Below are 23,515 nucleotides of genomic sequence, written 5' to 3'. Positions count from 1 at the left end.
CTCGTCATGCCTCTATATATTAGTTAAACATTGTTAGCTAAATGAACGGCATAACTTGATGTACAAACAATCACATAAAAAGCGTCACACGTGCCTTATTATGAATCAACTTCAAGTGCATACTTGCCGCTATATCATTGCATGCAAACATCCATGGAAAGGTAATTGTTCATTAGAGCCATAAAACCTAGAGCTTACATAGTTACATATTCATTTCTCCAATCAAAGTCCAGCTTATGCATTAACAAGGATTTCGTTGGACTAGAATATAGAATGAAGTAACATCAGCCTGTAATGCAGCGAAAGTAATTTCTTAGTCGGCAAATGAAAGATAATTGTTCAGTTGCGTCTTTAATTTGAAGCCACAACTTTTTGCGTGTTTTGTTTCGTATCATTGTTATTTACCATCGTAGTTAAGTATATGAAACATCAACTTTCCTTGTTAATTGGCTCAAATATGACAGTGGCTCTTGAATCTTGTCGTTGTTCTTGTTCCTTGTTCTTTTTTTTTCTTTTTTTTTTTTTTTGCCTATCTGTTTTATGACAAAACAAATCTGAGTCTGCGAGTCTAATTGTTTGGTTGTTGGAGTGGAAAGCTGCAGATTACTAGAACAAGATAACCACATTTAGCCGTTAAAAACTAGTTGCTAAATGAATTATATTTTTATTGATTAATGCTACGTTATCAAATTTTTTATATAACATTTTACTATCTCTCTAGTAGAGGTATAGCGCACAAACATGTGTGTGTTCTATTTACTAGAGAGATAATACAAATGTGGTACGATTTGCATTTTGCTAGAGTTTTCTTCTTTTTTTTTTTTTTTTTTTTTTTTTTGGACAAGCATATATTGCCAAAATGACTAAAAACTAAGGATTACATTTTGATAGACCCAATTTTGAAGCTATATTTTTAAGAAATGAAACCTTAGAAGACCTAATACTTGACATACCTAAAATACTCAAAGAATAAAATAAATCTAAAACACTAATATCTTCCAACACTTTTGGCCCTCGGGTTAAATAGTATGTCAAACCAAAGTCGGTAGCCCTAAAATGCATTTGATAGATTTAAAATTCGAGTTGGGATTCATAACATTTGCTTACTTTTCACTAAACTAACTCGAGTTTGAACTCTCACGATTTGCCAAATAAATTTAATTTGTATCTAAAAACGTCAAATCTTTTGTCCAATAACGCATGAATACGTTAGTTTTCAAATCGTATGTCGGTAGTCTACTCGAGAATGTCTCCACACTGAATATCAACTAGGTTAAATCTATATTGAAATTTCATTTATGAACCACATGTTTACTAAATTTCATCTTTGGCTACCCAATAACTCCCGTATTTCACATTTTTTGGTTTTTTTTTTTTTTTTTAGAATTTAAATCTAGAAAATGCTAGTGATATTATATTTTGTAAACTATATGACGTGGCGGTTGATGATTGGATTTCTTATTTAGTGATTTAAAAAAAAAAATTCAACTATCAATCGCCACAACTTGTGGTTCATATTTATGCAGTCTACAAACGATAATTCCAGTAGATGATCTCTGTAGCTTCATTCTTTAAATCCTAGTTGTGTTTAAATTATGTAGTCAAATGAAGGACAAGGGACTGTACTGCCCCTACCCCAAACAACGTACTCTACTTTTAAGAAGCTTGACCATTAGTAGAATCCAGATGTCGGCACTAAACAAAGTGAGGATAAATAATCAAGAGATTAACAAAGATTACTATGATCTCGAGAACAGCATAGGGAAGGACCTCCAGTAAATATTTGATAGAACAGAGCAAACAAGAGGATCTTAACAAAGAGTGTTATGATCTTCTCAAGAGGCAAGAATTTGAGAATAAAGATTGTTTTTCTACTTTCTTGCACACTCCTGTTTAATTATATCCGTTATTTTTATTTAATTTAATCAAGGGTACTTTGATTTAGGTCTAAAAATTTGACCTCTAGTTGGATTTACTCAAATTTTCTTATTTTTCAATTTTAATTAGATTTCTTAATTTATACATCTTCATAATTTTTTAATTTTTTAATTTGAATATGAAAATCACCACTTTTATTTTATTTTTATTTTATTTTATATATATATATAGAAAATAATTAAACTAAAATTTATATGTCATCGTATATGATACCTATACCATAGATTGATAAAATATATTTAACCAGTTATACAAGTATGTATGAAAATAAATGAAAATTAATCTACCTATCATTAATGAAAATGATATATATAGTACCTACAACATAAATTAGTTAACACAATTAAAGTGTGATGGAGATAGAGTAAAAATTTGAGATACGAATTGGGAAAGGAAAAAAGGAGAAACAATATTTAATTCTTATATTTAATCCTAAAATTAAGTAAAAGATAAACATATACGTAAGAGATTATATTTATCACAATTTAACAAAAATATAATGAAAAAATCTGAGGTGGATAATCAGTGAATTGACCTAATTCAACAAAGTGGACCAAATTCTATGGACACTTTTAAGATGCGTGCTGGGACTTTCAAATATATGGTTAAAGGTTGGAATAAAACAACTTTTGGTAATTTAAAGGAGCGTAAGAAAAAAATCATTGGGGACCTTGCTAAGGTGCAAGAAACCATCGTGAAAAACCAAAATGTTGATTCAGAGATTGATTTAGACATAAAGCTTAGTGAGGAACTTAATTCAATACTAAGACAAGAAGAAGTCATGTGGGCACAGAAAGCTAAATTCAATTGGCTGCAATTAGGTGATAAGAACACAAGGTATTTCCAAACGGTGGCAACTGTTCGAAATAAGAGAAATGAAATTAGAAAGATAAAGGATAGTTGTGGGTTTTGGTGGAATGAGGGTGAGGGTCTAGAACAGGTTTTTGTGCAGGACTTTAAATTGCAATTTTCTTGTGATAGTCCCCGTGCTCTCGTGGATATCTCTTATATTGCAAATATTATTGATCCTTGTATTGACCACCATCACAATGAACTTTTACTCAAGCCTGTTGAAAATATAGAAATATGGGATGCAATTAAAAGAAGGGTTCTTTAGATATAGACCCTTACCACTATTATTTCCTAAATAAAAACCCACCTAGTTACAAACATCAAAATAAAACCCAAATTTGAAAATGATTGCCAAGTAGAGAAGTAATTAACCTATTATTACAAAATATTTACAACTTGTACCACAATATTCAAAATAAATCAATAAATGTAATTACTCACCTTAATTACAATGAACAAATAGTTATTGCACATATTATTACCCCTAACATATATATATATATATATAGTACTACTATATGTTCAAACATATTAACTAATTAATCTACCTATATGTAAATTTATGATGAGCAATAATGCATATTTTGTAGGTAAATTAATATTGAAACAAATAACATTCTTTTATTTTGTAGGTAATATATTTTCCATGTATTATTACATATATTTGGCACATTTTTATTATTATAAGATATATGTACAAATAATAGGTAAACTAATTTTGAATCAAAATAAAATTGCTTTATTTGTAAGTAAATTAATTTTGAATCAAATAACATTTTTTCATTATGTAGGTATTTTATTTTGTATGTATCATCATATATATTGGAAACATTTTATTATTATATGTACAAATAATAGGTAAACTCATATTCAATAAAATAATATTATTTTGTATGTAGGTACATTATTTTCCATGTATTTTGGGATTTACTTTATTTTGTAGGTAAATTATTTTGCATGTACTTTACATTTATTGGGTAAATTATTTTGCTTTTTAAAGCAATCTAACATTTAAAATTTTGAAATCTAACATCTTTTTCGACTAAAAAAAAAAAACATTTTAAAAGTTGAATGGTAGGTGCACTGAATCAAATAACATTTTTTTATAGGTAAATTATTTTGCTTGAATTTTTACATATAGAATGCATATTTTTTTTTTTTTTTTTGGTTATATATGTGTGTGTGTGTGAAATAATTTACCTACATTTATATGTAAAATATAATATAATTGACTAAACTAAGCATGTGTTATTACATATATTAGGCAAGTTTTGTTGTTATTATATATTAGGCAATGAAGTTATTATTATTTTTTATTTTTGTAAAATCATTCACTCTCCTTTACAATCCGTATGGAATTAATTGTGTACATCAAATATAACATCCACATCGCCCATAGGAACTCCGAAGTTAAGTGAGTTCGCGCAAGAGCAATCCCAGGATGGGTGACCCACTGGGAAGTTTTCGTGTGAGTTCCCAGAAACAAAACAGTGAGGGTGTGGTAGAGGCCCAAAGCGGACAATATCGTGCTACGGTGGAGTCGAGCCCGGGATGTGGTGGGGGTATGGGCGGGGATGTGACATCAAACATTCAAATAGGGGTATTTTAGGCCTCAAAATTTTTTAAATGTGTAAAGTCAAACATAATTAATGAATTTACTGATGTGGAATCTTATTAATGAGTTTTATTCGAGTAAAAAACTTATGTTGGGCTTTATGTGGAAAAAATTAAGTTTTAGGGGTTAAAGTCATATTTTCAGTTAAAAGAATTGGTGCGTTGAAAGCACCAGGTCCGGATGGAATTGGTGCAAGTTTTTATCGTGAATGCTGGGATACAATCAAAGATTCGGTGAGTGCTATGGTTAAGGATTTCTTTGAAAATAGTACTATCTTGAGGCTTATTAATCATACCAATATTGCCCTCATCCCAAAAGTGGAAAATCCTGAGGTGGTAAGTAATTATAGACCAATTAGTCTTTGTAATGTGAGCTAGCTATAAAATAATCACGAAAATCATCATTAAAAGGTTAAAGCCACTTCTCGACCATTTCATTTTTGGAAACCAAAGGGCCTTTGCTCTGGGATGTTCTATTTATGATAATATTTTGATTGCGCATGAAATGTTTTCTAGTTTTAAAGGTAAGAAATGAAGGACTAGACCAATAGGAATAAAGTTGGATTTAGAAAAAGCATAATTATCTTAATTGGGAGTATATTAGATATGTGCTTCTTAGATTTGGTTTTGCGGAAAGATGGGCGAGCTTAATTATGGAATGCATTACTTCAACTTCCTTCTCGGTTTTGATTAATGGTTCTACTCATGGTTAGTTTTACCCTAAGAAGGGAATAAGGCAAAAGGATCCCTTATCACCTTTCATTCTTTGCATGGACCCGTTGATTAAACACTTTAACAAAATGGCCACTACCCCTAAATTGCATGTTGGTATTCTGTCATCTCATGGTGGATTTAGAATATCGAATCTAGTTTTTGCAGACGATTGTTTGTTATTTGCTAGGGCAACTACAAAAGGTGCTAGGAATGTACTTCATGTTCTTAATATGTTTGCCAAAGCTTGGGGTCAAAAGGTAAATTTCCACAAATCCTCACTTTATTTTTCAAAAAATACTAATGCTCAAATTAGAAATGCTATTGTTAATATTTTACATATTCAACATAAAACTACTATCGGCAAATATCTGGGCATTTATAATATTGTTTTTTTTGGAAATATCCAGTGAATGAATGTGAATTAATCAAAAGAATTAAGCAAAAGCTTGTTGGGTGGAAGACTAATACTCTCCCTAAGGCAAGAAAACTAACCCTCATTAAGTCCAACTTATTTGGTATGCTGAACCATATTATGTCTTGCTTTAAATGTCTTACTTCAGTAACTAAGAACTTAAACAAGTGTAGGGACTTCTTTTGGGGGAGAGATAGGAAGTTAAAACCTATGGCTTGGAAAAAAGTGTGTACTTCTAAGGATAGGGGGGGGGGTTGGGCGTAAGAAGAGTGGGTCATTTCAATAATGCATGTTTGACTAAGTTAGTATGTTTGACTAAGTTAGTATGGAAAGTTTAAAGGATGAAAACAATTGGTGGGTGCAAATTGTTAAAAGAAAGCACTTAAAGAAAGATGATTTTTTTAGTTGCAAAGTCAAGCAAAACCACTCTTTGGCCTGGAAAGAGATTTTGAATAGTAGACATGTTATTCATATGGGAATTAGATGGGTTGTGGGTAATGGTGAAGATGTCCTTTTTTTTAAACCCATCGTTGGGTTTTTCCTTATCCATTGTTCTAGCTAATTCCTGAAAATCAACGGCAGAACATAAATTGGGACACTAAAGTGAGTGAGTTTATTGATAATAAAGGTTGGGATAGAGTTCGTCTCTCCCAAGTGTTGGACCTGAATGTTGTGAGGAAAATTTGTATGGTGCCTATTTCCCTTCAAAATAAAAGCGACAATTTTGTGTGGGAACACTCCTCTATTGGTGAGTTCTCAATCAAGTCAGCAACTTGGATTCATAGTAATAATAATCAAGAAGTTAAAAGGTAGAAGCTCCTTAAGAAGATTATGTAAGTTACTGATACCTCCAAAGGTAAAAATTTTTGCATGGCTTTTTACTCATGAAAAACTTCATACTAGGATGAAATTGAGTAAATTTATTCAAAATATTGACAAATTGTGCCCTATGTGTGGCAATGAGGATGAGACTCAAAATCACTTTTTTCTTAATTGCAAGCATGCTAAAGAAATGTGGAACATCTCTCTGGTAAGTCCTTGGAAGAATAATTTGACTTAGTTTAATAATGTGTTAGATTGGATGAAACTAATTGACAATGTTGAATGCAATGATTTGAGTGATCGTAGTAAAGCTATTTTGAATTGTTGGCAAATATGGAATGATAGAAATAATAAATTTTTTAGAAGTATGATTCCTAATCCGACTAGGAGTATCTCCATTGCCGTAAGTGTAAGCTTATCTTTTTTTAAGGATAATTGTAAGAAGATCTCTAGGGGGTGATCCTTGCCACCAACGACCCATTTGCTGGCGTCCTCCTCCCCATGGCTATGTGAAATTAAACTTTGATAGGTCGGTTAGTTTTGGATCGTTCTGCAATTGCTTTTGTTTTAAGAAATGCGGAGGGGCAACCTGTTGGTGTTGGGGCATTGAACTTTGATGGCGCCAACATTTCGGTTGCAGAGGCTGTTGCTTTAAAGGAAGGAATTTTGTTCGCTAGGCGCAAAGGTGTGAAAAAGCTGATGGTGGAAGGGGATTCTAAGCTTATCATCCAGGTGGAGAAAGATGTTTGGACGCCCCCTTGGCATCTTAAACCTATCACAAAGGACATTAGATGGCTGGCTTCTGAATTCCAGCATATCAGTTGGAAGCATATTCATAGGGAGGCTAATTTCGTGGCGGACGCATTATCTCATATGGGCCTCACTTGCCAACCCACAATTTTGGGATTTTTGTCTTCCGATTTCGGCTATGGAGGCTTTTAATTTTGATTGTATGGGAAACAATTGTATTAGAGGTTTTAAGCTTTAATAAATTTCTTCTTCATAAAAAAAAATGTTAGGTGGACAAAATTTGTAGATGAAATTTATAAATTAAATGATACATCATCAATAAGAAATAAGCACGTTAATCAATACGTAATTAATAATTCAATCATCAACTTTCATATTATTTAGCTTACAAAATTTAGTATATGTCATATTTAGTCTCGCTAGTATTATCCTTGCTGACAAACATGCATTTGCAATAGGTAACCTTGGGCCTGTAACTTGTTGGGTGTAAACAGAAACTAGAGTTAGATAAATGGGCTTTTTTCTCTTTTTAATTCCTGACTTCCTCTACTACGCATTTTCCGTAACGAAATTGTCAAAAAAGGGTTTCGCATTTTCACTCGCCATAAATTCTCTGCACAAAACAACATCAAAAGGTGAAAGATAAGTCTTGCTAAGAAATGGCGACGGCGATGTTCCGATCTGCTGGGCTTCGAACCGCCCTGCGTGGCGGCTCTCGATCCGCTGCTCCCCCAAGGCGCTCATTCTCCTCCTCTGCTGGACACGACGATGCTCGTAATTTCTTGTCTCTCTATCTGTCGCCGTCGCGTGCGCACACACCCACGCGAATATATGCGACTCGATTATTTAATTGTTGATCTTTGATAGATAATTATTATTTCTTAGTTTTAATTCGAGATTTATTAATCTGAGAAAATTCAATTAGCATTTGCGGGTACATGTTAGGTTTTGACCTTAGTTTCTTAGGTTTGGGATGATTTTCCCTTTTTGTTCAATGATTCTATAGATATGTGTATATTGTAGTGGAAATTAGCAAAATGTGCCATAATAGATGAATTTGATTTCGGATTTCGGTGGAGTGGAAACCTTTTCCGGTTAGTTTGAATAATTTTGAATGCCATGGTGACAGCTTAAGGATTCAGATCCATCTGGGTTTGGAGCAGAAAATTCATTGTTTTAATACGTTGGCATCGCCGATTATTTTAGTGGTTTTACATTGTATTTGATCTGTTTTTCTCTTTCATTTATTCAGGTGAGACGGCCAAGTGGGAGAAGATAACTTACCTGGGCATCGCTTCCTGCACTATTTTAGCTTTTGTTAACCTGTCAAAGCCGCATCCTCACTACGATGCTCCTCCCGTGAGCTTTCTTCTTAAGCATTGTGATTTTTTTCACTTTGTTTTCCTTGATATTATATATAGCTTTACCTTATGCATTTGATAGTGATTCCTCGTTATCTGCTGTCTATGTTTGCAGGCTTACCCATACCTGCACATCCGCAATAAGGAATTCCCATGGGGTATGATTCTGAACATCATTATGGCCTGAATTTATAATAATCTTCTATGACTCGAATATTTTTTGTTCTTTCTTTACTTTAATATTTCTGCAAAGTTCTACATCGTGCAGCGCATTCTATTTGATTGTATTCACCGTACCTATTACTTATCGTTGTGGGTTTTGTTATAGTTGATCAGTGTGTCTAGTGAAGAACGTCATTGGTTGTTCAGTTAGTGGAAGGAGCATGTTTGAATTGTTTTAATGACCTTAGATGCATTTTTATAACCCTAAAAAGGATAGAGGGAGACCAATGTTGTCCCATGTATGTGTGATGTGGCCCCAAGTTGATAGTTATTCTACCACTGGCTTTTAGAAATAGATGAAGTTTTTTGGTAGCAAGGAAAGATATGATCTTCCTGTCTTGAAATTTCTTCTCCCACAGATTGGTCAAACGAATAAGTAAGATTTTTGTATTTAACCTCAAACTGTTGATAATAATGGTTTGGCCCTGTCTTGAGTGGGGGCTAATAAGCTAAATGATCGTTAATAGTATGGCTCACTATTTACTGCAGTAGTGCTGGCATGTTTTACTAATGTAGGCACCTATTTCTGTAGTGTCTTACAGTGTATCGAGTTCAGACTGCCATATTTGATGCCTGAATATTCTTAACTTGAGGATATGCAAAACTTTGAAGTCATTGTTAAAGCTGGTACATTGTTGTTGTTTGCGGATATAGTACGAGCCTTTGTCCTTTTCAGATATTCTAGATAGTTGTCCTTTAAAGATATTGGGTAGACATGTTGTATGCTTATTGGTAAAATGGTACTTTCAATAACCTGTTTTTGACTTTCTTAATTAACTTACAAGAACAGAAATTTGAGATGTTGAAGCGTTATTGTTTTCTGGATATGTGTTCGTTAGGTTTCACCTTTTTATTCTCTTTCGTAATAAACATTGCTCAAATATCGGAGCGTTTATATTTTTGTTGTTCAGGTCCAGATGGCCTTTTTGAAGCAAAGCATGAGCACTAGACTGTCATTTGGGACATTTCAAGGAGGCACCATTTGGAATAACTCTGTTTCACGTTCATGTCAGATGGATTCATTTGTCTTTGAATTTCTTTCGATATGAAAACTTGCACTTATTTTTCAACATGAATTCGGGATCAAGACCTTGTGGCAAGTTGTTCAATTTTTTGTTATGTTTGTCTGTAACCATTGACACAGATAAATAAGATGATGACATGTTGGTTTGTTTCCCTTTCCAGCTTCCTGTTCTTCAATTTATGCCTATCTTCTTCCGAATATGGAGATTTTTCGGTCTCCTCATTATGTCCGACACAACTTTTTCGGAGAAATTTATTGACTGATTGATTAGAATGGAAATTCGGGATGCAAATGAAAACTCAAAACCACTAATGAGGTTTGTGGTGAACAAGTGCCTGATAACAAATACGGAGTATAGACTTGGTACATGTCATTCGGCAATAGCACTCGAAGTAAAGATATTATGTCCTACCGAAACAATAATCTCAAGTCCTTTCTCCGGAGAAATTTTAAGGTCAAACTACTGGACCGCCTAATTCGTAAGGGCCTAGACACAAAATACCTTCCCCTATCCCACGTCCAACTACCCCCACACCGCTTGAATTGTCATGCTCATGCTAACCTTGGCCAATTGAGGTTCCACACTCCCACACCGCCTTCAATCCGGGTGCCGTGCCCAAGAACCTCTCCTTTCCTTGACTTAACATTTGTCGAAAGACAGGTAAAACAAGAAAGACAGATTCTTGTTTCCTTTGGCAAAAATAAGTAAGATTTTCTCCCCTCTTATTTAAACAGTTACGATTAAGTCACGTCAACATTTTATATTAATTTTTTTTTTTATAAAGAGTGCCAAAAAAGGAAATGTGAGGGGAGAGGAGAAAAGAGGAGGGGTTTAGGAGGAAAGAGAATCCTACTCCTGGCAAAAGACAGGTAAAACAAAAATGATTCGTGTTTCCCTATGCTTGTATAGGGTACTATACATAAGGGGCAGGTTGGAACAAAATACAAGGGTTAAGGATTGTGTTTCCGGAGAGAGTCCTATGGTCTGGATGTCCGAACCTAAAGAATTTCTCTAGAAGAGTAAGAGGAAATACATCATCAGACTGGATGATATGAAGTTATAAACTATGCAATTTCAAAAATATTCCTGTCAAAATATTGCCCTCAAGAGTCAAGACTGATATGATAACTTTCGCACTATAATCACAACAAGGTACAGCCATCAATGAAGGTTACAGTTATGCCGAATCACCTCACAAGAAAAAAAATAAAATCAAAATGACATAAATGGTTGCGGAAATGAATGGTGAACTTATTGAAATGTTTTACTCAGCGGCCGTATGATCACTGTTACTAGTTGCAGTTTTGTCCTGGGATGCTGAAGAATTTAACGATTCTTCTTTGTCCTGGGATGCAGTTTTGTCCTCAAGATTGGTATTGGCGTTTGACGATTCTTCTTTGTCCTGGGATGCTGAAGAATTTGACGAGTCAACTGATTCTTCCTTATGGCCTGCACCTGTATCAGCGTTTTCGTTTGTGTTGTTTGGAACACCACTGCCATTTTCGTTCTGGCTCGCATCCAATTTGTTATCTGGGTTTGAGGGGGCATCTTTCTCTTGTTGAAAGGAAGAAGAATCACCACCTTGCTTTTGGCCAGCATCTTCATTCTCGTTTGTTTTTTGAGAGAGTATATTTTCCTGTGTTCCTTCTACCTCGGTGTTACTGCTGAGCTTTTGAGTCTGAACAATGCTCATGGTTGAAGGTGCAGAACTTTTATCTGTTTCCGTAGGTGTACTGGAGTTGACAGTCTGACTATCCGAGACACCAGATTCAGAATTACTAGAAGTATCTGGGGTTACTCCATTTGTAGCATCACCATTCTCAGTTATAGTGGAAGCTGTTGTGCTAGAGTCTTGTTGCTCACTGTTGGCAGCTACATCAGATCTCTCGGTTTGCTCTAATACAACGTTTTGCTGTGTAGAGTCATCGGACTTAGTCTCCACTTGCTGCTGATCTGTAGAACTTTGCGGTGTAGAGTCATCCATCTTTGTGTCCATTTGCAGCTGATCGGCTGAATTTTTCGGTGTAGAGTCATCTGTCTTGGTGTCCACTTGTTTCTGTTCCGTTGGATTAGGCGTGGAACCATTGTCTGGTTCCAAGTGATTACTCTCACCACTGCCCACTTCAGTTTCCTTGGCCTTTTCATTACCATTCAGTTCAATCTTTTCAGTCACTTCCACATTTGAGACAGACTTGTTTTGATTAACATCAACCACTTCAGTGCTATTTGTATTAATCTCTTTGTCTCCAAACTGCTTTTCTTCATTAGAATTTTCTGAACTGCCGTGTTCATTATCTTGTGTCGCATTCTGAGTTTTGTGGGCCATAGCACTGGAAGCATCATCAGCCTTGTAAGGCTCTTCTCTTGCCCCCTCATCAGTTTCACCTCCATCTCGAACCCGATCATCAGTTAAAAGCAGCTTCTCAATCTTATCACCTTCCTTCTCCTCGGCCTCCTTTTCTTTATCATCCGTATCATTGCGTTCCTCTCCCTCTTTATTATCCACCCTTTGAGTCTCCTCTGATGTTCCTTTCTCTTCAGTTTTGTCCTCTTTGATCTCTTCATTCTCCTTCTGTTCAGTTTCTTTCTCTTTGGTTTCGTAGTTCTCCTTCTGCTCGCTTTCTTTCTCTTTGGTCTCGTAGTTCTCCTTCTGCTCACTTTCTTGCTCTTTGTTCTCTACATTCTCCTTCGGTTCACTTTCTGTCTCTTTGGACTCTCCATTCTCCTTCTGTTCACTTTCTTTCTCTGTAGTCTCTACATTCTCCTTCTGTTCACCTTCCATCTCCTTGGTATCTCCGTTCTCCTTCTGCTCACTTTCTTGCTCTTTGTTCTCTACATTCTCCTTTGGTTCACTTTCTGTCTCTTTGGACTCTCCGTTCTCCTTCTGTTCACTTTCTTTCTCTGTAGTCTCTACATTCTCCTGTTCACTTTCCGTCTCCTTGGTCTCTCTGTTCTCTTTCTCTACAGTCTCTACAATCTCCTTTTCTTCACTTTCTTTCTCTTTGGCCCCTTCGGTCTCCCTCTCATTGCTTTCCTCACTCTGCTTGGCTTTGTCGTCTTCATCCTTCCTGTTTCCATTTTCGTTCTCTTTACTCTGTTCATTTTCATTCACATTGCTCTCTTCACTAGTAACCACCTTGTTCGTTTCACTTTCTCTCTCACCTTCTACCGAATCACCTTGATCTTTTGTCCTCTCATCAATTTTGTTCTCACCATTTTCATTCACCTCATCATCTCCAGTGCCTCTTCCAACATTATCAATCTCTTCAGGCTTGTTTTGTTCTTCTTCTTCCTCCTCCTTCTGCCCTGCATTCCTATCGACAATTTCCTCCACGACAGGCTTGAGATCCTTTCTTCCTAACTTGAGGATCTGATCCCCACCATCCTTTATTTTATCCCTGAACTCCGCTTTTTTGCCATGAGACTGCTTGACTTGGTAAGCCAGCCAGACGCACACACCCAGCAAAAGAAACAGCTGCAGTGCATGCTTGACCTTCAGCCCCCTAGATCTCGAGCTCCTGCGAGGAGATAGCTTGAACATCCTCAATCTCTTTCAGGCTCCAACCAATACGTCCTTTAAACAAAACCTGAGTAACAGTTAAACTTTTCTTAATTCTTCGATTCGCATCCAAACACGGGTAAACAAAAATTGAAATCTTCCCAGAGTCATAAAACCAAAATTTAGTACAAAAAGTACATGTTCACTTAAACCGATCTACTTATAACTGCAAAAATGTATTTGCGTAGCAGTAATTATGTGAATGATGAATCAAACTCTTACAGATGGAACCGAAATCAGCAATCCTGAATTCAACTGGACAAGAACCAGAGAAATCCATTTCCACATGAAAAGCTATCAACATTGGTCATTTTTGCAATCACTAACGAGAATTTTCAAATTCCAGAGAAATCCCACTTGGGTTTGATCACCATCTAACCAAATCAGTAATCTTTTTCACATTCCAATCCAAGACATAACAAAATTACCATCAGATCTAATCATGTTCCTAGTTTCTAAATCAGAAAATGGAGTCAGAATGCCAATCAAGAGAGAGAGAGAGATAAATACCAGAGGGAGTTGCAGGCGGTTGGATTTTGCCAAAGGATGAAAAGTTGAAAACTTTTCCTTTTAGGACTAGTAGTAGGTATACTCCTTTTAGAAATGCAGACACTTGGAACTCTACACGCACTAAAATGCTGCCTTTTCTTCTTCTTATTCCCACCCACCTTGGATTTCGATCTGGAATCTGGTAGTAGTGCAAATTTGGGAGTTGCAACCTCGATAAAACGACAATTTAACCATCAAATTCTAGTGAGAGAAGGAGAGAGGAGAGAGAGAGAGAGGGGGGGGTTTCATAAAATCACCGGGCTTGCTGTCATAAATTTAAGGCAAGTGGGGGACGTGGCCCAAATCCAAACCCTTTGCTTTACATTATCGGTTGCCTTATTTCCTCCAAATACGACGGCGTTGCATTTGGCACGTACCAGATTCGGGGTTCACGACCCGCCACGTGTCCATATCGAGATCGAGGAAGTCGGATAGCTTGGTTCCAACTCAAAATGGTACTTTGCCCTTTGCGACTTCATCACAACACCGCCAAAACGACGCAAACGACGACCCGCAAAAAATAAAAAAAAAATGGCAGCGAAGCTTCTCGCTTCCGCTCTCCGCCGCCAAACCCTAACCCCAAAACCTGCCTCCGCTGCCTCCCATCTCGTCCGCACCGTCTCCACCGCGGCTGCCGTCGCCGAACCCTTCGACGACGCAGATGGAGTTTCAATGAAAGGGGTGAAAATTTACGGCCGGCCTCTGTACCTGGACATGCAGGCCACGTCGCCGGTGGACCCCAGGGTCGTCGACGCCATGCTTCCTTACTACCTCACCCGGTACGGAAATCCCCACTCCCGCACCCACATGTACGGCTGGGAGTCCGACTCCGCCGTTGAGACGGCCCGCGCCCAGGTCGCCGACTTAATCGGCGCCTCCCCCAAAGAAATCGTCTTCACCTCCGGCGCCACCGAGTGCAACAACATCTCCGTCAAGGGCGTCATGCACTTCTACAAGGACAAGAAGCGCCATGTCATCACCACCCAGACGGAGCACAAGTGCGTTCTGGATTCGTGCCGTCATCTGCAGCAAGAGGGCTACGATGTGACCTACCTTCCGGTGAAGTCCGACGGGCTTATCGACCTCGATGGGCTACGGGCCGCCATTCGGCCCGATACAGGGCTCGTATCGGTCATGGCGGTGAACAACGAGATTGGGGTTATTCAGCCCATGGAGGAAATTGGGGAAATTTGCAAGGAGTTCAAAATTCCATTCCATACCGACGCCGCTCAGGCGCTTGGGAAGATCCCAATTGATGTGGACAAATGGAATGTGAGCTTGATGTCGCTTTCGGGGCACAAGGTTTACGGGCCGAAGGGGGTCGGGGCTTTGTACATGAGGAGGAGGCCGAGAATTCGGGTGGAGCCCCAAATGAATGGAGGTGGGCAGGAGAGAGGAATTCGAAGCGGAACAGTTCCTACGCCGTTGGTGGTAGGATTTGGTGCGGCCTGCGAAATTGCGAAGAAAGAAATGGAGTACGATGAGAAGAGGGTAAGAGAGTTGCAGGATCGGATGTTGAAGGGGATTAGGGAGAAGCTTGATATGGTTGTGGTGAATGGTAGCGAGGAGAGACGTTATCCTGGGAATTTGAATCTGTCGTTTGGTTATGTGGAAGGGGAGAGCTTGTTGATGGGGTTGAAGGAGGTGGCGGTGTCGAGTGGGAGTGCGTGCACCAGTGCGAGTTTGGAGCCATCGTATGTGTTGAGGGCATTGGGGGTGGATGAGGACATGGCTCATACTTCAATTCGGTTTGGGATTGGGCGGTTCACCACGGAGGAGGAGATTGACAGGGCGGTTCAGCTGACAGTGCAGCAGGTGAAGAAGTTGAGGGAGTTGAGCCCGCTGTATGAGATGGTGAAAGAAGGGATCGATATCAAGAGTATTCAGTGGTCACAGCATTGAGGAGTTTGTTAGAGGGACTGGGTGAAGCAGCAAGTATAAAGATGCACAAGTCAGAGCTGATCGAGTAGATGGAGAATTTGAGGTTCATTTTGCTATCCTTGTTGTAAATGCTTTCGACAACTCTCCCTAATTGCTCCATAACTAAGTTTTGCAAACACATAGTTGTTTTCGATACTTGCCCCGTGCTGTTGTGCATTCTTGGCATTTGATATGGGCAAAAATACGGGAGGATGATACGTTTGTTGGTCTGATATTTTGTTTTCTTTGCTAGGGTTTTGTATCTTGTTGAATAATTAATGTTTCTCCACAGAGATGTTTCTATATGATATATGACGATTGTGGTGAATATTTGAATAATGGTTGGAAATTTTACTTCTTTTTCTTACATAATATTCACATGTGTGTGAGAATGGATAACGCACAAGAATGCCCCATTAATGAACTGATCATACAATACAAGAACACAATAACATAGGAAACAGTTGCCTCGCATTTTAGTATCTCTTCTCGAGCTCTTTATTTTCGCAGCATTAGACACGTCATTAATAATTTAAATTATGTTGTAGCATATTAGGTTTTAAGGACGTGGAGCATCTGTGCAAATCTCAATGGAGGAGTATCTCATGGAACAGTTGTGGTTAAAATTCTAGGTCATTTGATTTTTCGGCTTTTGTATTGAATTGTTTGTTAAAGTGAAGTTTATGTGTTATTTGTGCACGTAAATAGTTAATTACTTGATTCAAGAGGAAGTTGTGCAATACATGTAGTCAAGATGAACCTTGTTGCTTGAAATACACTTAGAAATGATATGATGCGAGGCGCTTTGACTTTCTCGCAGTGAGAGGTTTCTTGATGGTGTGTAATGCATATTTAGAAGTGAACGCTGTTGGTAACGGTGCTTTGCTTTAAACTGTTAGCCAGGGAATTCGGATACGTTAGGGTAACACCCAAGTTTAGGATATGCTTCTGTTAATTAATGATATATTGGCAATGTTCTTTAAATGTTGGCAACGGTGCTTTCCCTTGTGTTTTTTGGTAATGTTATATTGGCAATGTTCTTGAAATGTTAAACATGCTTAGAGTCTATGAACCTAGGAGAACTCTGTGAAGCTGTTGGGATTAGAAATAAGTGGGGGCTTAACTAATAAATTCTAATGTTAGCAATCTCACCCTACACGGCGCAAGGGTTTGAGTCTGAATTTCCTGAAATTGGCCACCCTGCTGAATTTTCATATCTTTCTAACTGAGACCATTGCTTCCAGTTGGAAGCCATGTATTCTGTCTCGTACTCGTCTTTCTTCATTAACTGAAGTGCAGTGCAGTTAACGTTACTTTTCATAACCGTGCTGTATTTTGTGTTAAGTGTAGGCTTACATAGTGTTTTGTGGTGTATATTATGATCATGCGATACAAAATTCGAGTAGTTCATTTATAGGGGTTTGATTGTAACTTTATGAAGTGTTCCAGTAGTTCATTGGTAGTGCATTTTTAACAATGATGTCTAAAGTTCCTTGGTACTTTGACAAGTAGGAGATATATCAAGCTCTGTTACAATTAACTTTCGTCCACCCTCGCTCAAGCATTTCTTATTGGTTTTGTGGTGTAAATTTTATACCTCCAATTTGTACTTGGAAGTTATTGCAAATGGTAACGGACCCGAAACCACAGCTTGATTAGCAGGTAGTTTCGGTAACTTAGAGTTTCATGATATGATAAGCAAATACACCATCAAACTTGTACAAATGAAAGATGAAACGAGTAAAGACTGTTTTTCAAGTAAGCAGCATCAGAGTTTGCGGGTTCGGAGCCATTGCCGGCGCTTTATTTGGCGCTGGGTCGGTTTAGCAAACCTGTACCTCCTGATGACAGCATAACAGAGTCTGCAGCATACTAGAATGATCAGAATGCCAACTGGACTGTTTTTGGGTAGCACTACGAACATACCTGAAGAAAATGCCACCACCATTCCTCCAATGGAGTACTGAATGAGAACTGAAGGTGTCGCTAGAGCAGTTCGTGAGATAGTTGCCAACATAAAATGGTTAAACACCACTAAAATTGATAGAAAGAAGGAGATGGCGTCGAATACCACAAACACTTGGAAAATTGCCCTTTTGTACAGGACGGGCATTCCGTTGCTTTTGAATCCTCCAGGCAGGGTGAAAGCTGCTGCAAACGTGACGGTTGCAATAAGCATCGCTACCACTAGATGGGTGTCAAACTTGCTCGATTCATCCCAATCAGTTCGCAATGCTCTCTTCTCTGCAATGTCCAACATGCTGTTTGGCGTATCGCTTTTCTCCGGTGATTCCAGTTTCATAAAGTCAAGGCGGATTTGTTGTTGGAAGACTGGCACACCAACAGAGCGGCCCAGAAGCTTCAAAACCGTATATCTACCGAAGGTGTCCTAGAGTGTATAATGCTTTGTTAGGCTAACCGGGTCTAAAAATTAATATAGAAAGAGTAATGTTCTCTTGCCAAACAAGTTTTTATGTTGCCAAACTATAAATCTAAACAAAAGACGAGAGCTAAAAACTCAAAATGAAATAGCTGTCGCATATTTCTTACCAGTTCAATATTGTCCCCAAGAAAAATGTCAGCAGCCTTCAAGAGTTGATTATTGATAGCAGTATTATCCACTCTAGGGTCTCTTGCCATGACTCGTATGACCGCAAGATCACGTTGAATAGCAGCTAGATGCAAGGGCGTGTTTCCGTCGTTGTCTGCTTCATTTATAAGTCTTGCAAACTTAGTCGTCCTCAAAATGTATCTGACAGTAAAACGTTGATTACCTAAAACTGCTGCATGCAGAACCGTTTGGCCTTTGTGATTGACCAATTCACAAGTATCAGGCCGGAATTGAGTCAGCACTTTCATCACTCTCCGGCGGCCTGCATATGCCGCAACATGAAGAGCTGACATTCCAGATTTGTCCAAGATGTAAGAAATACAACTATCTTGCTGCATCAATAATCGAGTTGCTCTAACGTTTCCTGTCAATGCTGCATAGTGTAATGGAGTCCATCCGTTGGCATCAACTTCTTTGATTATTTCAGGGTTCCTGGAAACCATCATCTTCACGATGGCTAAATGTATGGAAACATAAAGGCCGGCAGGAAGAGAGAAGTTTCAGTTAGTTAAATTTTGTTTTTAAGAGAAGTGATTTTTGTACATTGTTCTTTTATTTATTTTTTTATTTTTTTATTTTTTATTTCCTAGCCTTTGAAAATTTAGAAAAAAACTTGATATGAATCGAATTTTGTGAGCCGCTTCTAAGATGATTCTAATTATATTCTATGTCAATTTCCTTTCATTCACATAACCAATTTACCCCACTTGTAACTAATCAATATTATCGCTTGATTTTTAGATTAGGATTAGGGTTTCTGATGAGTTTTGACTTGAGGTTTAAAGAATTTAATTCTCATAAAATTGTTGGATTTAGTTCTTTGTGTTCTTTCCTTTTCTTCTTGTTATATAAAACCCTTTTCTTATTGTTATACAAAACCCTTTCTTAGTTGGGATTTAATATTTACCTTGCTAATATTCTTCCTTTTTGTGCCTTACGGTATCATTTTTCAGTTTTCTTCTTCTCCTACCCTTTAGCATAAACAAAGCACAATAACAAAGAAAGCGTGGTATTCTTGCACCTGCCACAAAGTCATGCTTGACATTTTGACGCTAGGTGTGCTGTGTGACAGCCCGTTCCGAATTTTCGAACCGTAGGGGTGAAATGACGATTTTGCCCTTATTACGGTTGTTTCGTTGTGTGGTTGTTTTTGGGTGTTGCTTGGCTGGTTTTGGACCACACACACACCACACTCACTCACCCTCTCTCCCTACCCTGTCCCGAGCCCTCTCTCTCTCCCATTCCTATTCTTCTTGTACGAACGACAACCAAAACCATTGAAACCTTCACAGATCGAGGAAACAAATTACATATTCGTGCTCGTGAGGTCCTTGGGAGTTCAACCATACCCATTTCAGGTAAGGATACCTTCGTTTTCACGTCGAACTTGGATACCCCGATTTGGTCACTGTTCATGCACACGTTAAGTCTTGTGTTTTTGGGAATTTCAAGCTTGTAGTAAGCTTGGTGAGGTCCTTAGGAGGCTCGGGGTGGTTCGTTTGAAGGTTTTGGACATCGGGATCGTGAGTTTCAAGCTTGACCAGAGTTGGTGGTGTTTTCTCGGCGAGATTCCGTGGGTTTTAGTGCTTGAAAGTGGTAAGCTTCATTTTGGTACCAATTTTGTGAAATTTGGTTGAAAAACGAAGAAGATATAAGGTTTTGAAGTTTTCCCGGTTTTCTGGCGCCGGCGACGGCACCGGAGTTTGGTCGGAGAAGACGACGGAATATTCCGTTAGTTTGGACAGAATATTCCTAACGGCGTTAACGGAATCCGTCAGATTTAACGGAATATTCCTGACGGCGTTAAGTGACGCTGTCAGTGTGTCAGGCACGTGCTTGCGCATGGGCGGCGCGTGTGGCCGTGCCTTGGCCGGCCCGTGGGGGCGCGTGCGGCGTCAAAAATTTTTTCTAAAAATATGGGGATGTTCCTGAGGTTGAGTAGATCACGTTGGTGTATTCATACACCCCATTTGAGCATTGTATGAGAAGTTATTTTGTGATGTTGGCTATGTGCTTTAAGATTAACGTTTTTATAGTTGTTTCGCATATAGGTGAGACCTATCCCGAGGACGAGCGCGATCACTCGAGGCAAGGGGGTTACGACCCTTCTACATACCAGTGAGTGGGTTTTTGGTTTTCCGTATATACCTATATACTTATGCTTTTCCTAGAAAGTGAAATGAAACGTTCATACGTTTATATGCCATGCTTATTGTTTGCCATTTATTTACGCATTATTAGTTGCATATGTATATATATGTTTGGTGCTGCGGACGCACAGGTAAGTGCCAGGTGAGTTATGATTTATGTTTATGTTCAATAGTGATTTGAGATGCATAGAGAGCTCATAACCTGCACCCCCGGTGTTAGTGCTCCCGCCCAGAGTTGGGCACAGTCCTTCACATGATGTTCACCTCCCGCACCACACGCTTATCTTGGATCCAAGTTAGGTGCACAATCCTGTCATACAGACCACTTTAGGTGGTTCCGACTCGTAGGTGACCTGCGATTAGTCGCCCAGCCTTCACGTGATCGTAGCACTTGAGCGTACTTATTATACACCTAGTCCTGTCGTACAGACCACTCTAGGTGGTTCCGACTCGTGTGCAGGTATAGTTAGTGAGATGGAGATTTGAGCTCTAGATTCAGCCGTACAGGTCACATTAGGTGACTCCGGCTGACAGATTACATGACATTGATTTGACATTACCTAAGCACTTGCATTTTATTTCGAGGCTTTTGGCATGGCATGGCATATTTCTGAGTATGACTTATATATATGTATACTCTATTTTTCTGGGAAGTATATAGGTTTTACGGCAAGGGGTTAGAATCTTGTTTATGAAATGGTTTTTCAAAAGCTTTGTTTTTGCCCACTCACACTTTTTTGTTTTGCGCCCCTCCAGGTTCTAGTTGGCTAGCACTTTTGGTGCCTCCCCAGAGGATTTCCCTGGCATATCTGACAGATTATCACTAGTGTAGGACCACCTTTGGGTGTGTTTATGTAGTGTTATTTCTCCCGGACTGCATTAGGTCTTCGAGCTCTGAACTTTGTTTTTCACACTTACACTTGCACATGTATGTTCTTACTTTGTGTAAAGCTAGTTTTTATTTATTCGTACTTTTATTATTATTTTATTAGCTTCCGCACTATGCACATGGTTACGTCACTTCCACGTGACGGCCAGCATGCCCTGATCTCGATCGGGGTGTGTCAGTTTGGTATCAGAGCCTAACCCTAGTCGCATGTGTGCCGACGAGGACGTCGGGCCCCTAAGGGGGGTGGATTGTGACATCCCACATCACCCAGGGGAGTGATCCTTATATGTATATTCCTATCCCTACCTAGCACGAGGCCTTTTGGGAGCTCACTGGCTTCGGGTTCCGTAGGAACTCCGAAGTTAAGCGAGAAGGGGGCTAGAGCAATCTCATGATGGGTAACCCACTGGGAAGTTGCTCGTGAGTTTCCAAAAACAAAACCGTGAGGGAATGGTAAGCCCAAAGCGGACAATATCGTGCTACGGTGGTGAAGCGGGCCAGGGAAGTGATACGCCCTGGGCTGGGATGTGACAGGCTGGCTGGAAATGGCCAGCCCGTTGGCCTGATTTGGGGGTTTTAGTCCAATGGGGCCCACAAGCCCTCTAGCCTAGCCCTCTGTTGGAGACGGTTTTCGTGTCATTTTGAGCTATTTTTAGCCCTACAACCCCTTGGCGGGGTCGGTTGACGATGACCTCATATTTTGAAAATAAAGGGTAAAGTAGGTTTTAAAAAAAAGAAGTTAAGTGGACCTAAATCAAAAATTTCAAAACATTCGACTGAGGCGGATGGTACATGAATTTTTTGGACATTTATCTTAATGCTCCTTTAATATATATAAAATGAAAATTTAGGGGAAAAAAAAAAGAGAAAATCATTTACCTTTGCAGCTGATATTGCGAGTTATTGCTGCATGCAAAGCTGTGACACCATTAATTCCCTGTAAAGAAGACGTTGGGAACTTTTTTAACATATAGCGAGCAATCTTCGGAAAGCCCTTGGTAGTAGCTAAAAACAACGGGGATTCGTTGGCGCTGTTAGTACAACAACACAACTCAGGATCGGCTTCGACCAAAAGAATGACCACTTTGAGGTGACCGTACTTGATGGCAACATGTAATCCTGTATCTTCAATCAAATTTTTGATTCGGAGCAAATCTTTATACGCTCTGCCATCGGCCAGCACACTTTCTTCATCTGCTCCTTCATTGTATAGCATCCTTGCATGATTAATGAGCAACCCTACTACTTCATCACAGCCTGCTTTGGCAGCTACGTGCATGGGAGTGTCGCCTTTGTTGTTGGTATCCCAATACAGTGGAGATTGATTATCAATCGGGATGCTTTTGAAGAAATCGATTTGTTTGAACTCAGCTGCAAGGTGAAGAATATTGTTATTTCTAGGTGTTTTCTGCAAAAGAAGATTAATTGAAAGATCACCGTCTCGAATTTTTTTCAGGAAAGCAAGATCACCCAATCTTGCTGCCTCGTATACAGAAGGATCCATGACTTCAAACTGCATCTTTCAACTTTATGGAAATATATAGTAGAAAAGGCACTAGTGTGAACATTAGAAAGGCAATGTACAAATCTGCATGACAAAATTAGTTTATTGCAAATTGCCCGTCAACGGGCACATGATTTGTGTTTTTTGTTTTTTAGGTAAATAATGAGTCATGTCAGTGCAATGCATACTTGCGGAATCAAATTGAGAAAGTGTATTACGTATGAATGGCGCTTATTTTATTACGCCAAGGTATTTATTGATTTGCCCTTGAATTTGTATGCCACTGTTAATTTTTTTCCTAAACTTTAATTATTGGGTGATTATCTTTTAAATTTTTTAAATTAGCCAATTTCCACCTTAAATTTTTATTTTAGCTGAGTACCCCTCTCAACTTTTATAAATAACCAATTCCTCCCTTGACATTAGATTTTAAAAACTTTCATTCAATTTTTCATCATTTTTGTCCTCATATAGTTGTCATGTGTTGTTTCCATGATCAAGATGGATGGAAAATTGGATGTAAACTTTTAAAAACTAACGCAAGGGAAAAATTGGCTATTTATAAAAGTTCAGGGGGTAATCGGCTAAAATTAAAGTTCAACGGAAAAATTGGCTAATTATAA

At 38.5% G+C, this 23,515-nt stretch overlaps 4 protein-coding genes across 5 annotated transcripts; 2 read left to right on the top strand and 2 right to left on the bottom strand.

Moving 5' to 3' along the window:
* The first annotated feature begins 7,653 nt into the window (after positions 1–7,653).
* Positions 7,654–9,862, top strand: LOC137747136 (cytochrome c oxidase subunit 6a, mitochondrial-like). Its single transcript, XM_068487160.1, has 4 exons — positions 7,654–7,876; positions 8,355–8,461; positions 8,579–8,621; positions 9,597–9,862. The coding sequence occupies exons 1-4, from the start codon at positions 7,762–7,764 to the stop codon at positions 9,632–9,634; spliced, it is 303 nt and encodes a 100-aa protein (XP_068343261.1). The 5' UTR covers positions 7,654–7,761; the 3' UTR covers positions 9,635–9,862.
* Positions 9,863–10,827: 965 nt separating this feature from the next.
* On the bottom strand, positions 10,828–14,044 carry LOC137747247 (uncharacterized). Of its 2 annotated transcripts, XM_068487321.1 has the most exons (3): positions 13,780–14,044; positions 12,639–13,297; positions 10,828–12,485 (listed from the first exon to the last, which is right to left on the bottom strand). In XM_068487321.1, exons 2-3 carry the CDS (start codon positions 13,249–13,251, stop codon positions 10,975–10,977), a joined length of 2,124 nt encoding a protein of 707 aa, XP_068343422.1. In that variant the 5' UTR covers positions 13,252–13,297; positions 13,780–14,044; the 3' UTR covers positions 10,828–10,974. The 2 variants fall into 2 exon arrangements, with proteins under 2 accessions (XP_068343422.1, XP_068343421.1); XM_068487320.1 differs by having other exon boundaries at positions 10,828–13,297.
* Positions 14,045–14,281: 237 nt separating this feature from the next.
* Positions 14,282–16,092, top strand: LOC137747575 (cysteine desulfurase, mitochondrial-like). The gene has a single exon (XM_068487706.1). It carries the CDS (start codon positions 14,350–14,352, stop codon positions 15,718–15,720), a length of 1,371 nt encoding a protein of 456 aa, XP_068343807.1. The 5' UTR covers positions 14,282–14,349; the 3' UTR covers positions 15,721–16,092.
* A 1,414-nt stretch (positions 16,093–17,506) lies between these two features.
* LOC137747888 (ankyrin repeat-containing protein At5g02620-like) lies at positions 17,507–22,892 on the bottom strand. The gene is made up of 3 exons (XM_068488021.1): positions 22,268–22,892; positions 18,289–18,806; positions 17,507–18,127 (listed from the first exon to the last, which is right to left on the bottom strand). The coding sequence occupies exons 1-3, from the start codon at positions 22,890–22,892 to the stop codon at positions 17,507–17,509; spliced, it is 1,764 nt and encodes a 587-aa protein (XP_068344122.1).
* Between the last annotated feature and the right edge of the window lie 623 nt (positions 22,893–23,515).

This window comes from Pyrus communis, chromosome 10 (assembly GCF_963583255.1).
Source record: "Pyrus communis chromosome 10, drPyrComm1.1, whole genome shotgun sequence".
Classification (NCBI taxonomy): Eukaryota; Viridiplantae; Streptophyta; class Magnoliopsida; order Rosales; family Rosaceae; genus Pyrus; species Pyrus communis.
The sequence above is the reverse complement of the archived record's forward strand: the minus strand, read 5'-3'. Positions and strand labels throughout refer to the sequence as shown.

What these genes read in the sequence shown, in the direction of transcription:
- LOC137747136 (XM_068487160.1), top strand. Translation starts at nt 7,762, where the DNA reads ATGGCGACGGCGATGTTCCGATCTGCTGGGCTTCGAACCGCCCTGCGT. An exon ending in TGCTGGACACGACGATGCTC is followed by an intron (nt 7,877 to 8,354) that starts GTAATTTCTTGT and finishes TCATTTATTCAG; the next exon opens with GTGAGACGGCCAAGTGGGAG. An exon ending in CAATAAGGAATTCCCATGGG is followed by an intron (nt 8,622 to 9,596) that starts GTATGATTCTGA and finishes TTTGTTGTTCAG; the next exon opens with GTCCAGATGGCCTTTTTGAA.
- LOC137747247 (XM_068487320.1), bottom strand. Translation starts at nt 13,251, where the DNA reads ATGTTCAAGCTATCTCCTCGCAGGAGCTCGAGATCTAGGGGGCTGAAG.
- LOC137747575 (XM_068487706.1), top strand. Translation starts at nt 14,350, where the DNA reads ATGGCAGCGAAGCTTCTCGCTTCCGCTCTCCGCCGCCAAACCCTAACC.
- LOC137747888 (XM_068488021.1), bottom strand. Translation starts at nt 22,892, where the DNA reads ATGGATCCTTCTGTATACGAGGCAGCAAGATTGGGTGATCTTGCTTTC. An exon ending in TCGCAATATCAGCTGCAAAG is followed by an intron (nt 18,807 to 22,267) that starts GTAAATGATTTT and finishes CCATACATTTAG; the next exon opens with CCATCGTGAAGATGATGGTT. An exon ending in TTGGGGACAATATTGAACTG is followed by an intron (nt 18,128 to 18,288) that starts GTAAGAAATATG and finishes TATACACTCTAG; the next exon opens with GACACCTTCGGTAGATATAC.